The sequence below is a fragment of the Leptinotarsa decemlineata genome, unplaced genomic scaffold, assembly GCF_025532065.1.
Source record: "Leptinotarsa decemlineata unplaced genomic scaffold, Ldec_3_MD MMD2_P_RNA_scaffold_2, whole genome shotgun sequence".
Taxonomy (NCBI): Eukaryota; Metazoa; Arthropoda; class Insecta; order Coleoptera; family Chrysomelidae; genus Leptinotarsa; species Leptinotarsa decemlineata.
Genome location: NW_027412529.1, coordinates 21891224 through 21905033, shown reverse-complemented (window position 1 = coordinate 21905033; position 13810 = coordinate 21891224). Strand labels below are relative to the sequence as shown.

Genomic DNA, 13810 nt, shown 5'->3' with positions numbered 1-13810 from the left:
CCGGCTGGACTCGCGTTTAGAAATTCGAGTCCAGAATTCGAGTCTGATATTATTCGTTATCAGATTCAATGCAAGCAACACCAGACGCAAGAGTCAAAGAATTTATTCTTTTGTACATACTTAAATTTAATTTGACCTAGAGCGATCTAATATCGTTTGTATTATAATGACGTAACATAACCTTGAAGTAAGAGTTAAATTGCGTAGGGAACCCCGGTATCATCAATAAGCTATGGAGTTCCGAAAATATTTCATGCGTTCTTAAAAATACGGAAAAAAGGTATAAAGCTCGTTCAAGTTCAAAAATGGTTGGATGAGTGCATTATATCGACAAATAAAATCAATCGGATTTTTTTTCTCATTCAATTCTAATATTTGAAAAGATCGTAGGTATATTTTGCGTACTATTAGGAATATACGATCGTACGGTAGGCAGCCCATCAAGTTACCACAAACTGTCAAATTTTCCCAAACGGAAACCAACCTTATTATTTCGCTATGAAGTTCAAAATCGATTACAGAAATTTGACAGATTTGTATAGCTTGACGTGCTAGCGACTGTACATCGAACCAAAGTCAAAAAGGTCGTATAAATACGATTTAAATAGTACGGTTGGCAACGCTTGTACGAGCGAGTTAACCACATTCGAATACGAAGACTCGAGTCAGTTGTACTCGCATAAATAGAATCGAGTTAGCGAGTACGAATCGATTCTTCCTGAATCGAGTCTGGCGTACACGAATCAAAATAAATTGATATTCGAGTAGGCGAGTACTAAAGCAGAAATCGAGTCCGACTCGAGTCAAACCGTACTCGGCACATCGCTAGTTGCGACATAAAAAAGACTTATGTTATGCTACCATCACCTCAAATGATAAACTGGAGGTGTTTGAGGAGCCCATGTTTGACCATTGCCTCATTGGCCTCCATAAGCATACATTTAAGCCGTATGGTTCATCATATTACAAGAATTCAGATGAGATCAGAAAAAAATTCAGAAGTCTATGAACCTTGAAAAATAAAAAGATGATAGTAAAGTATTATTATATAAAAATTATTACATGATGAAAGTAACTTGCCATTTTTTTATTTCTAATGAATAGTTTTAATTCAAACATTTCATATTGAAAGTCGTTTGATAATCAATTCAGATGGAAATTCATATTTTGGAATAATTCTTATGCCAATTAAGTTTCTCGAGTGTCAATATCGAATGAGTATAATTGAAGGTAAGGTCTGTGATGGAAAGAAACTGCTTTTATTATCGTCCAATTGAGCTATTCGAATGTACTTTTTAGGTGTTGATGTATATTCCAGATATGAACCTAAGTGTTCTATTTATTATTTCCACATGAGATTAAACGAAAGTATATACCATTTCAAATTTTTTAATATACTTTTCACATTTGGCAGGATGAAATGAAAATAAATCACATATATTTCCATCAAATTTCTCAAAAACTACAACAGAAGGCAGTTTTCAATACAATGTAACAATGCAACAACTTGGAGTTGAAATTGTTACTTGCCAGCGGATAACTGAAGAAATAATTTCCAAAATTACATTCAAAACTTCCGCAATGAATTTCGAAAATTCACTTGATCGACGTATTCCTACAAGGCCCAAATATTGTTCTCAAATATATAAAAAATATCTTGCCCATCTATTGTTTTCAAAGCCTCGGTTGACGCTGGGCTACCGAATGTATGATAATCTAAGCATACAGCTGTTTGCATGAGCATGTCGTTCTTTATATTATTATTATACAAAGATACTATCATCATCCCAGATTTGATTTAAGATAGCTGAAGCGTCAATAGACGAAGTAAGAATTGTAGCGTTCAAAACTGTTCGAATTATTTCAACTTTCACAGCTTTTTTAAAATTGGTTACATGATCAGCAGCCAGTATATGAATTCCAGAAAACATTTTCCCATTCATCAAGTCGCAAAATTTGATTAGATCTGACTTGAATGCGGCTGAATTTTTTTGAAACATGGGCGGAAGATCTTTAGTGGCAACACTTCTGAATTTTAGGTTTTTTTTCGGAAGCATATCATTTTTCCACATTTGAATGCCAATTTGAATGCCATTTGAATGTCAATTCGTTTACATGCGATATAACAGACTAGAAATAATCAGCTGATAACTACATGCCAACTGCCGTTGCCTCCGAGGGTAATACTGTATATGTTTTTATTGTTGTGCTACTCGTGAAATGATGATAATAACCCAAGGGAAATAAATTAATAGCAGGATTTATCCTATGGGGTTCAAAAGATGAAATTATTTCAAATGAAGTGTTAGTTTCCTGTTTAAACACTGGGAACATTATTGGAACATGGAAAACATTTTCGGGTATAGGGAAGAAATGGAATGAGCTTTAGCTTGAAATAATTTTTGTAACCACATTTGTTACTCACACAATCATTAATTTTTTTGCATAACCAATATCCCAGATGTTATTTTTTTACGAGGTATGCCAGGTCACAGCCGCTATACCCACCCCTGTGCCTCAACCGTCTCAACGTTCACCGTTTGAAATCGTATTTTTTCAAAAAAATTATGGCATCATGAAGATCAAGTATATCACTAGTTCGGTCCTCAATGTTAATAGATGAAGGAGTGAAAAACAAACGATAATAACTTAATTCTGTTTTTTGCGAGCTCTGTAAATATGCTGGTAGCAAGTCAATATTTAGAAAGTTACAAGCAAAAAACACGCACTTGAAACAACATAATTTTTGGGCGCCATTTTGGCGGTAAGAAATAGATAAGTCAATGTTGTGTTTTTAAAGTCGAGACATTTAGGTTTTGACGAGAAAAATTAACTTATATGAATCCCCCTAGGTTGAGTCCAGGCCGTCAATGTCAACGATTCATTTTGATCGTTATTTGCGAGCATTCGCAATATTTCAAAATAAATCAAAGTAAATCAAATAAATAAATCATGAAATAAGAACGATAAAAGACATTCATGGAAAATTTCTGCCTTACAGGTGTAAATTTGGCGAAATGAAAAATATTTCGAATTTCCCCCATTTTGAATTTATCATATCTGACCAAGATGAGATCGAATTCAGATTTAAAATCCAGCAAAATGGTTGTCTTGGGAAGACAAGTTCTGTGAAATCATTCAAAAATGAGCCGAAACAACAGTTTTTTTCGTATTATCTGAACATGTTTTCGAAGTTCACAAAATAGAAAATTTTTCAACACGTCACAGCAAGCACCAAACGTGATGGCGAGCCCGCCCCCATGCGCACAAACTCATTTTCCAATTAAACCCCCACTACAGCTTTTGCAAGACACACAATCGCTTTGTACAGAGACGTATCATTACTTGTCTTTCAATGATTTTGGCGTTTGGTATTATCTGAAAATTTGTGGTGTTTCTGAAAAAATGTCATCGCCTAACAAAAAACCAGTCATCAAAAAAAATAAAATATCTCTCGCTACAGGTAACAATAAATGAAATCAAAAAATAATTTTTGGAAAAACAAGTTTTTGGCTTTCTACTGCTTTCTTTCCCAAAAATTAGTCACTCCTAAAAATATAGCCCTTTCAAATAAAAAAATAACTATTTTTATTTCAATATTTCAATAAGAACCATTGAAAGAGTGGTTGAAGAAGGGGAGCAATTAATTTCTGCAAATAACGAAGAAATAAAATTTTCCACCCCAAGAGAGAAGCGGCCTAGAAGAGCACCAGTAACTGATATTCCCGAGTATGAGTATTCCAATATTAGATGGATTATTTACGACTTTCATGAGATAGAAGGGTGATGTATTACGGCAAAAAAGTTCCTACACAAATTGAATGACGTTTTGGGAATAGTTGCTTCCGAAACATCTCTTCGTAGAATTTCAACGAAAATTGGTTTTGAATGGAGAAGTACTGAAAATAATAGAAGAATTTCAAAAGAGAAAATGGACATCAGAGCATTGAGAATCAAATATTTACAAAAAATCAATTATTTTCATAGCCAACAGCGACCAATTGTGTTTCTTGATGAAACATATCTTTATAGTATGCATACATCTTCCAAGAACTGGACAAATGAATGAACTAAAGGGTTATATAAACATATTGCCAAGGGATCAAGTCTCACTATTGTCCATGCAGGGGGTGACATGGGTTTTATACCTAAATGTCGGCTTATATTTAAATCAGGCACAACATCAGGGGATTATTATTCAGAAATTCGTTTTGACAATCATAGTAAATGGTTACAAGAAAAGTTAATCCCAATTTCACTTGTGAATTCGGTAGTCGTGACTGATAATGATAATGAAAGTGGCTGCACGAAAAAAGGATTATGTTCACCCCTAACATGCTCACACCAGAATTATACGAGTTGATCAAGGTGGATAAAAAGCATCATATTAAATACAAATTTGATGAGGCTCTGCTTGAACACGAACATAACGTTTTGCGACTTTCACCTCACCATCCGGATTTGAAACCATTGAATTCATTCGGGCTGCTGTCAAAAACAACTCATCCGAAAATAATGTAACTTTCAAGTTGGAAGATGTGAGGAAACTGGCGCAGCACGAGTTTGATTAAAACACTTTCGAGGAATGGCAAAAGCGTTGCCGACTAGACGTTCAAACAGAGATAAATTCAGTGATTATAAATTTAAATGACGATAGCAACACAACCAGAGTGGAGACGAAGAACATTTTTATTTATTTTTGGATAAGTGTTTATTTTTGGATAAGTGTATCAATATACTACATTTTGATGAACTGCACTACTACCTATGATACTGAATAAAATATGAGAACAAATTACAAAGACGTCATGTTCCATTTGTTACCCTAATTAAAACTAGGCACTAGACACTGGCCGGCAAAAGGCTTTTCATAATCCAACAGTAATTTATTTGGGAGAGCCTATACCTGAGCGATCGCTTGCCATCAGCCGTGGCGAGTGCTGTATTTGTAATGATTTCATCTACCGACCCTCATAGGTAATATCCTGCTGTGATCTATGATTATAAAATAGGCCTCTTCTTGAATGAGTTGCCTGGGTTGAAACCTTACTTGAAAACAAAATATCTGTGATTCTTGCCCGTGGAGCTGTCACTTCGTGTGATCAGATTATGTTAACAGTGCAGGAAATTATCATGATCATATTTTGAAATTTATAGTAGCTGTAATTTCAAATGTTCAATGTTCCATGTATCAGGAGCTTTCCTAGTTTGATTGAAATAATTAATGAAGTAATAATATTATTATTGTCCTGCAAAATATGAATGACTCAATATAAATATGTAGGAATCTACTCACCCAGTAACAACGACGAAAAAATCCATGATATTCCAAATATTCCTTAAATATGATCCTCTATGTAATACAAAACCCAGGGCCAAAATCTTAAGTGAAGCTTCAACACAAAATATTGCTAAGAAATAAACTTCGGTTTTTTCCTAAAAAAAAATACACTTCATTAATGACCATGAACAAACAAATTTAATTCCAGTATTTTTCAAATATTCATGTAAAAATTATTTAACATCAAAAACTTGAAAATACACGGATCAATATGAATAATTCAAAAACTGAGTATTGCCAATTTTTACGGGAATTGAGAGTTATCGAGAGGACGAAATGATTTCTATTTTTTATATCACACTCTTGTGACTGGATCTTCTTAGGATACGTACATAGTGCAAGCTGGATGGGCTAACTCGCAGGACGATCCTAGCAAAAGGCGGTCATAAACCGCATACATTTCTTCTGTTTAGGTAATTTCTTTTATGAATTTTCCAAAATAAAATGTATAATGAGTCCAGTTGTTATGCTGAGTTTCAAATAATTATTGAAAAAGGAAATTTATCATTGATTTACTTTTTAATTTCTTACAGATAGATGGGTTTGCAAATGAAGTGGTTTTAGTAAAATATGTTTACTCTTTCAAAATATAACAAGTATATAACTACAGGACACCATGTATATGCTACTACGTGATAACACACAATTACAAAAAACACATTTGATTATAGTCAAAATTACATTTTTTCATAACGTTACGTACCAACAGAAATACAAGCACAGGGAATATCAGTTGGATATTATGAACCTTAGAAACCAATAGCAATTTCAATAGTTTCATGTTCAAGTTTTGGTTTGATGGATACCTACATACAGGGTGACAATTTGAAAACTCACAAAGGCTTTATCTGAGCAATCAAATAAAATATAAGAAATCGCTTAAACTCTCGCCCCCACCCATCCCAACTTTATAGTCTCGAATGGCAACCCCCTATTTGTGTTAGCTCATCTAAAAGCTCTCGAGAAATGCTCTCCAAATGCTCTCTACATTCGTTGTAACAGTTTTTGGTTCATCAAATTGAACATTATTCAGTTGAATTAAAATTTTATCTTCTTTTATCAATTGATTTCAAAAATTTTGACGTACATCGTGAAATGTTTCTCTGTGAATAGCTCGGCATTCTTGGATTATTCTTTTCTCCAGTTCCTCTACTGAGTCAGGTTGCTTCTTTGAAAAAACAGATTTTAGGTGGCCCCAGAAAGAAAGTGGAGATAGGTCCGGGGATCTAAAAGGCCATTAAATAGGCCCTCTCATTCCAATCCATTGATTAAAATAATAATTATATTACCATTGTCTAACTGGAACTTCATAATGAGGAGGTGCCCGTTAAAAATGTAATACATTTTCATCTAAAGATGAACTGCCGTGTATGTCTCTCTGATTCTCTAATTCATGAACTATCTGAGGTTCGATATATGTTTCTAGCATGGTAACATACATTTTGCCATTTGAATGTTCATCTATCTCCTCTCCTCTCCCAATACACGAACAGCTGATTAACGAGAAAACAGTTTTTAAATAGATTTTTTTAAACCAGCCCAAACATGAATTTTTTCGGGGTATTGCGTATGCCCTACTCTGAATAGTCATGACTTCTCGTCACTCCAGTAACAACAGTTTTGTTTATTTGCGTGCCCATTTGAATGAAAAGTGCACTCGTCACTAAAGCAAATATTTTGATGAGTCGCGGTTCTGCGATAATTCTAGGTGTCAAAATTTCACAAATTCAAATTTTTCTGTAGGGGTCATCATTTCCAAGTTCTTAAATAATTTGCATTTTATATGCATATGTAATATAAGGACTTTTTCCACATAATCGCGGGATAATCTGATTGCTGTAGCTGCCTGACAGGCCGAAAAAGTAAGATTCATTGCAAACTGTCCGAGTACTTCAATTTGCGTTACTTCGTCCAATAATCTTGGTTGTTTCTTTTTTTTCATTTGTGACAATACCACTTTTGACAAAATGGTTTAGACTTTCACGGCTGAGGTTTTCAGTGTCATTGCTTTTCGAGTTTGAAAGCCGTGGATTTTTGGAATTTCTTCCTGACGTTTCGCTAGCGCGAGTTGCTAGCTTCTTCAGAGGTTTAACCATCATAGATTGCTGTCCGATGACTACCTTTTAGACTTCGTAAAGCATATGTATGCCTTGTCAGGTGTATTCGTACCTGCACTTGAACCTGGAACATTAACAATCTTGCTGCCTCTTGTCCTGTTCGTTTCCTTAAAATGGGGTTCCATATTTGATTAAGGTTCACCGCTTCTTTTCTTTTCAGAAAAGAAGAAGCGGTGAACCGCTTTACTTGAACTATACCATTGAAGAACATTTCTTAATAGCTTTCAGATAAGGTATCGCAAGTAGAGGGTTGCCTTCAAGAATATAGAGTTGGGGTGGCTGCGGGTGAAGGGGTGAGTAAAAACAAGTTAGCTATTACATCATTTTGTTTCTCTCTCCTTATTATGAAAGTTGTTCTCGGCAGTTTCTTATATTTTATTTGATTGCTCAGATATATGCCATAGTAAATTTTCATATTGTTACCATGTATATATTTCCAATAATGTTTTGAATGGAGGATTTCCGAGGTGAACGAATCTTCTCGCTGATATATGAAAAGATCGTTTTTACCAGTTCCCGGTTTTTGTAAGGTACTAGTGAATAAGAACAAACAGAAAACAAGTTCAACGTCAGCAAACTCATTATGATTTTATTCCGACCCTCCTCTCTAAGTCACTATATGATTTAGAAACATTCATTCTGTATCAACTTTTGGAATCAAATCCCTTCATCCCTTGTATACCAAATTTTAAGGTGACCGGCGTGGAACACTTTCCGTTCCACGTTTTTGTTAGTTTTCCTCGTTTGGTTGAGGTAACATAACACGTACGTGTCCTGGGACATTCTTTTTTTAATTCGATATGGAGCTTCGAATAGGATTAATGAATTTTTTTGTACCGATTTCTTGAATGATGACTAGTCATTGACTTTCAACAAGATCATTTGGTATATATTTCACATACGGACGGCTCGGATATAACAACACGCCTTGCAACTTGCAACCTTTGGTTTCAAATTTGCTTTCGTTCGAACTCATTTTGCTAGATGTGATAATCCATTAATTATATTCTCATCATGACGAGTCTCTTTTGGTAATAATTTTCTTTATGTCTCACCGATTTATGGTCACCGAACTCAATTCGTGGGTGATAATATTCAATAGTTCCTGGAACAAGCGTATATTGCATGCTCATTTGAAGTGCTGTTCGTGACTGTAAAAACACACAATTCTCCGATATGAGCTCCGATCACAAAATTCATGCATACACTGTTCGAGTGGATTTGCCATAGAATTGGCGCACTGAAATATGCGAAAGTTTCACTCGTCCAAATTTTGGAACAGTATTGAGTCGTATCAACTTGAAGAATGTGCTTAGGTACCCCGTGTTCTGGGAAATAATTTTTTAACAAACAGTTGACAATGCTGTTTTTAAACTGAGTATAAAGTCACGAATTTTGTGACAAGAGGGCCAAGAGTATCTACATCAAGCTTATCGTTCTTTGATTCGGAAAATATTTGAAACTGAGGTTGCTTAGGTGAGGTAAGGTTGATTATCACACGTTTTAATGGAATTTTTTACGAGGCATTGCATATTTCTCAAATATACATTTTCTCTTGAAGACACCCAAATTTTTGATACTCCAAAATGACCCATCATGGTGTATTGAATTAAATGTTTGTTATCAACGTAGGACAATCGACACGTTCATTGAATAATTTGTACAGCATTAATATATCTGACATTTTTCTTATATCTGTAAGAGACAACAACGAAACAACGATTATAGAAATGTCAATTTTACGGGCCAATTGTTTGACGAATCTATTATGAACACTTTCAATTCTCTGTTAGTAAATCGAATATTATGGACTCCAAACGACAGATGCAAAGTTCAAACGACTATATACATAAGAGTAATATAGATTAAGAAGAGAGTTTTTGCATTTCTGAAATGTCCCGTATTTCTTATAACGAAACCCAAAAACCGATTACACATATTAACGGTCTTCTCAATGTGGAATCCATTATCACTCCCAAATCACGTACTTCATTAACTGTTTTGATTTTGTGATTTCCTATTTGATATTGAAAATCAATGGGATTTCTATTTCTGGTGAAAGTTATTTTGTGACATTTATCGAGATTTAAGTATAGGCTACTATTGCCACAGATTTCTGCAAATGCTTCAAGATCATTTTGCAATCTCTGACAGTGCTGGATTTCTTTGATGGTTCGATACATTTTGAGATCATCAGCATATAACAAAAAGTTGGAATGTTGAAATACTTCAACAATATTGTTAATATAAATTATAAAAAGTAATGGTCCCACGTGACTCCCCTGTAGTACACCTGATGTAACCACAGAAGGTTCCGACTGGGTAACCACAGAAGGTTCCGACTGGTAACCGTAACATCCACAACTTAAGGCCTTCCTGTAGTGTATAACGATATCCACACCAGAAGATGCTGATCTATCCTGATCTCCACGAGTCTTTCAATCTTTCAAGTTGTGACTTATTTCATCGAAAGCATTGCTGAAATCTGTATACGTCACATCCACTTGCATCTGATCATCCATACTCTCTAACACATAATCTGTAAACTCGATTAAATTAGTATCAATGGATCTACAGGGAAAAAACCATGTCGTTGTACTATTACATATTGTATTATATACATACTATATATGTTGTACTATTGACATATTTTTTCAGTTACTGTATTTTTATAGTAAAAATATAAATTACTCACTATTGCCCATGGATCTGCCTGCGTAAAATTTGGTTTCACATTAAGTTTCGTGACAGACCATTCCAAACAAATAGTTACAATATTTTTAACAATCCAAAACTTCAGGTTTCCAACTTCTGAATTGACGAAATTCAGTACAATCTTTGAACCCCTATTTTCCCCCTTGGGGGTGGAAATTCCTGATAGCCTTTCTTGATGCTCATTCACGCTATACAAAAAACCTACCTGCATATTTCAAGATTTTAGGTCCAGTAGCTCCAGTTGTACGTTGATATAAAAGTGTCAGTCAATCAATATGTAACCACTTATACAATACTAGCTGTACCCCGATGTTTTACCCGCGTTACCGTGGGAACCTACCTTATGTGTTGTTCCAGGTCATGATCTATCTTTATACCAATCTACATTTGAATCCGTTGAGCTCTTTGGGCGTGAAAAAGTAAAAAAAGTAAATACATACATCACATTCATCCATTCTCACAAACTGTTTCGCATTTATAATATTAGTAGGAGTACCTATGATCAATAGGATTACCAATGTATTTCATTCTAATACTTTCAGTTTTTTGCTGATGCCATTCAATATTGTATAAGTGGGTACCTATTGATTGACTGACACTCTTATATTAACCTACATCCGAAGCTACTAACCTAAAATCTTGAAATTGCGGGTGGGGTCGTTGTATAGCGTAAATAAGCAGTAAGAAAGGGAATCAGGAATTTCCACCCGCAAGGGAAGGAATAAGGGTTTTAAAAATTGTATTGAATTTCTCTGTTTTGAAGTTGGAAACATAAAGGTTTTTGTTGATAAAAAAATATTGTAACTATTTATATGAAATGGTCTGTCACGAAACTTAATGTAACAAACCAAATTCTATGCGAGCGAAGCCGCGGCTAACAACTAGTTTAAAATATGTTTTTTCCGTTAACAAGCTATCGCACCCCTATGAACGACAACCCTCAGAAGTCGAAACTTGTGTGAGCTAAGGACTAACGAGGTCTTACCTTTTAACGTGTGATTCCTAACACACACGCCGAACCGCCCGGCTACCGACCGACCGTAGTGGTAATATATAATTTTCTACCGGTGCGGTGAATGAAACATGACTATGGTTATAATATGTAGTTGACTGGTAATACTCCCCAGTTTATAAATTGAATTTTGGTTCAGTTAATTCAATCTATTTCTCAAACACACGAATGGTTCAAATCATATATGAAGTAACCCATTACTCACTAGTTTTTGTGCTAACATGGTCTTGTCATGGAACGGCAGGTGCTCCTCCAATGCTAATACAACGCAGTTGGCTATGATTGTCAGAAGTACGGCATATTCGAAAGGAGTAGACATAACGTTAAGGAAAATTGAAAATATAGATAATGTATAGCAATATCGATTTTTATCTGAAATATGGCAGATCAAGATCTTTAGATGATGTGGTGCTGCAGGTTTTACCGGGTTTTGCTGCAGCTGAAAAAGCAAATGCGTTACTCCATTCAATGAAGTCACCCCGATTATATATATATATATATATATATATATATATATATATATATATATATATATATATATATATATATATATATATTTATATAAATATATATATAAATAAAAAAACTCCTTCATATATATATATATATATATATATACATATATATATATATATATATATATAATATATAATATAATATATATAATATATAATATAATATATATAATATAATATATATATATATATATATAATAATATAATATAATATATATACATATATATATATATATATATATATATATTTTTATATATATATATATATATATATATATATATATATATATATATATATATATATAATGCAGTCAAGCTGCTGGAAAATAATTCCATGAAAATCTAAAGATAAATAGATAAGTATCTTCTTGATCATTCCCACATTGATTGATTTCAATTTAAGAGCCACCGGTAGACAACTGTTTTAACCTATTGGGCATCGTCAGTACCGGACAGGCGGTTCTCGATTGAAGACAAAATGAGAAAAACCAAGAAAGTATTTGATAAAAATAACTGCGTAAACGCAAGCGAAACATAAGTGGAACCACCTATTGGTGTGACACCCAAGTCAACTTGCCAAGTTTTTATGTCAGTGTTGGTGGTTTGACCAATCAACCGCAGTTGTCGGTATTGATGAAGTACGATTGATGAAGTATTATCAATGAATCCATCTGAGTAGTTCATTTCATTAGAAAATTTTCCCTTCATTATTTGCATTAATAAATATGAATGAAAATTTTGTTACGAGTAGAACGATTGACCTGAATGGAATCACATAAACAGTATGTAGCATTCTATCAGAACTACTTCTGAAAAAAAATAATTATTTCAAAAGGATATGGCCACTCGATGATGAAGCGCGTATATCTGCGAATGGGGTTTTCCTCTGAGAATAAAAATAGTGAGGAGGGCCCCTGTCCAGATCCAGCCGCGCTTGCACCACCCATATTATCAGCTGGTCCGTTGCCTACCACGGCCTGCTGCTACTTTGCTGCCTCCACCGCCTTCACCTTCTGGGCTTCGGCCAACCTGTAATAAATGGAAAATCTCATAACTTTCTAGAACATAAAACATGCAATTTTGCGAAAGGAGTATTCATGTATAATAATATCGATCAAATATGTCTGCATAAATCTGAATGTTGAATAAAATTATTTGCCTTCTCTTAATCCAAAACTTTTGGGAATGGGACAATTTTCCGTTGATTGCATTCATTAAAATATTCCTCACTTCTGTCCGCTTCAAATGTTGATATGAAAGAAATTTAAGTGAGCATTCATACAAATAGAAATTCTTAATTTCGTATGTTTCCGTACTGAAGTTAAAGAAAAAATCAATTAAGATGGTTTTCTAAAGTCAGTGGGCTATGCTTGAAGACTGGCAGTCAACAAATCTAAAGAAATGAACTTTAAACGTTCAAGCCAGTCTCTAATATACCTACACAGTAGGTTAAATGGACTGACGCGTATCAGAAAACAACTATTTCCCTGGCTAATACCACAAAGGGCGTTGGATTATATCCGACAGGCGTCAGTGCAGGAATCTTCACAGAAAATTTCCTGCATATGCAATTGGCAATACAACTGAAAGAGTCGACCTTTAATTTTGTAACGAGCACACTAGCAGACTGGTTTCGGGCTCATTAGCCACTCATCAGTGCAAGATAGTGACCATCATCGACCTAAAGTCAATGAGCCCGAAACCGGTCTGCTAGTGTGCCCGTTCCAAAATTAAAGGTCGATTCTTTCAGTTGTATTGCCAATTGCATATGCAGGAAATTGTCTGTGAAGATGCCTGCATTGACGCCTGTCGGATATACTCCAACGCCCTTCGTGGTATTAGCCATGGGAGTAGTTGTTTTCTGATAGGCGTCAGTCCATTTAACCTACTGTGTAGGTATATTAGAGACTGGCTTGAACGTTAAAAGTTCATTTCTTTAGATTTGTTGACTGCCAGTCTTCAAGCATAGCCCACTGACTGATAAGTAAGCTGGTTTTGCCAAAATAGAATTCCATTTAATTTTCGATTGACAGTTCACCACTTAATATTTTGAAAAATTGTGATGAATGTTAATCCAACGACTCCAGCCACAGATCGAATCGGTCACTAT

General features: G+C 34.6%; 1 protein-coding gene across 22 annotated transcripts in view; it reads right to left on the bottom strand.

Moving 5' to 3' along the window:
* Window positions 1–13810, bottom strand: part of LOC111511127 (calcium voltage-gated channel subunit cacophony) — a 230891-nt gene that overhangs the window by 210790 nt on the left and 6291 nt on the right. For 21 of the 22 annotated variants that reach the window (XM_074185558.1, XM_074185571.1, XM_074185596.1 and 18 more), the window contains exons 2-4: window positions 12542–12729; window positions 11391–11497; window positions 5297–5436 (exon numbers count right to left, since the gene is read on the bottom strand). In XM_074185558.1, the coding sequence (XP_074041659.1) occupies window positions 5297–5436; window positions 11391–11497; window positions 12542–12647 (353 nt within the window). In that variant the 5' untranslated portion in view covers window positions 12648–12729. Of the gene's footprint in view, window positions 1–5296; window positions 5437–11390; window positions 11498–12541; window positions 12730–13810 lie in introns of those variants that run through there. The other variant, XM_074185677.1, reaches the window with a different exon arrangement.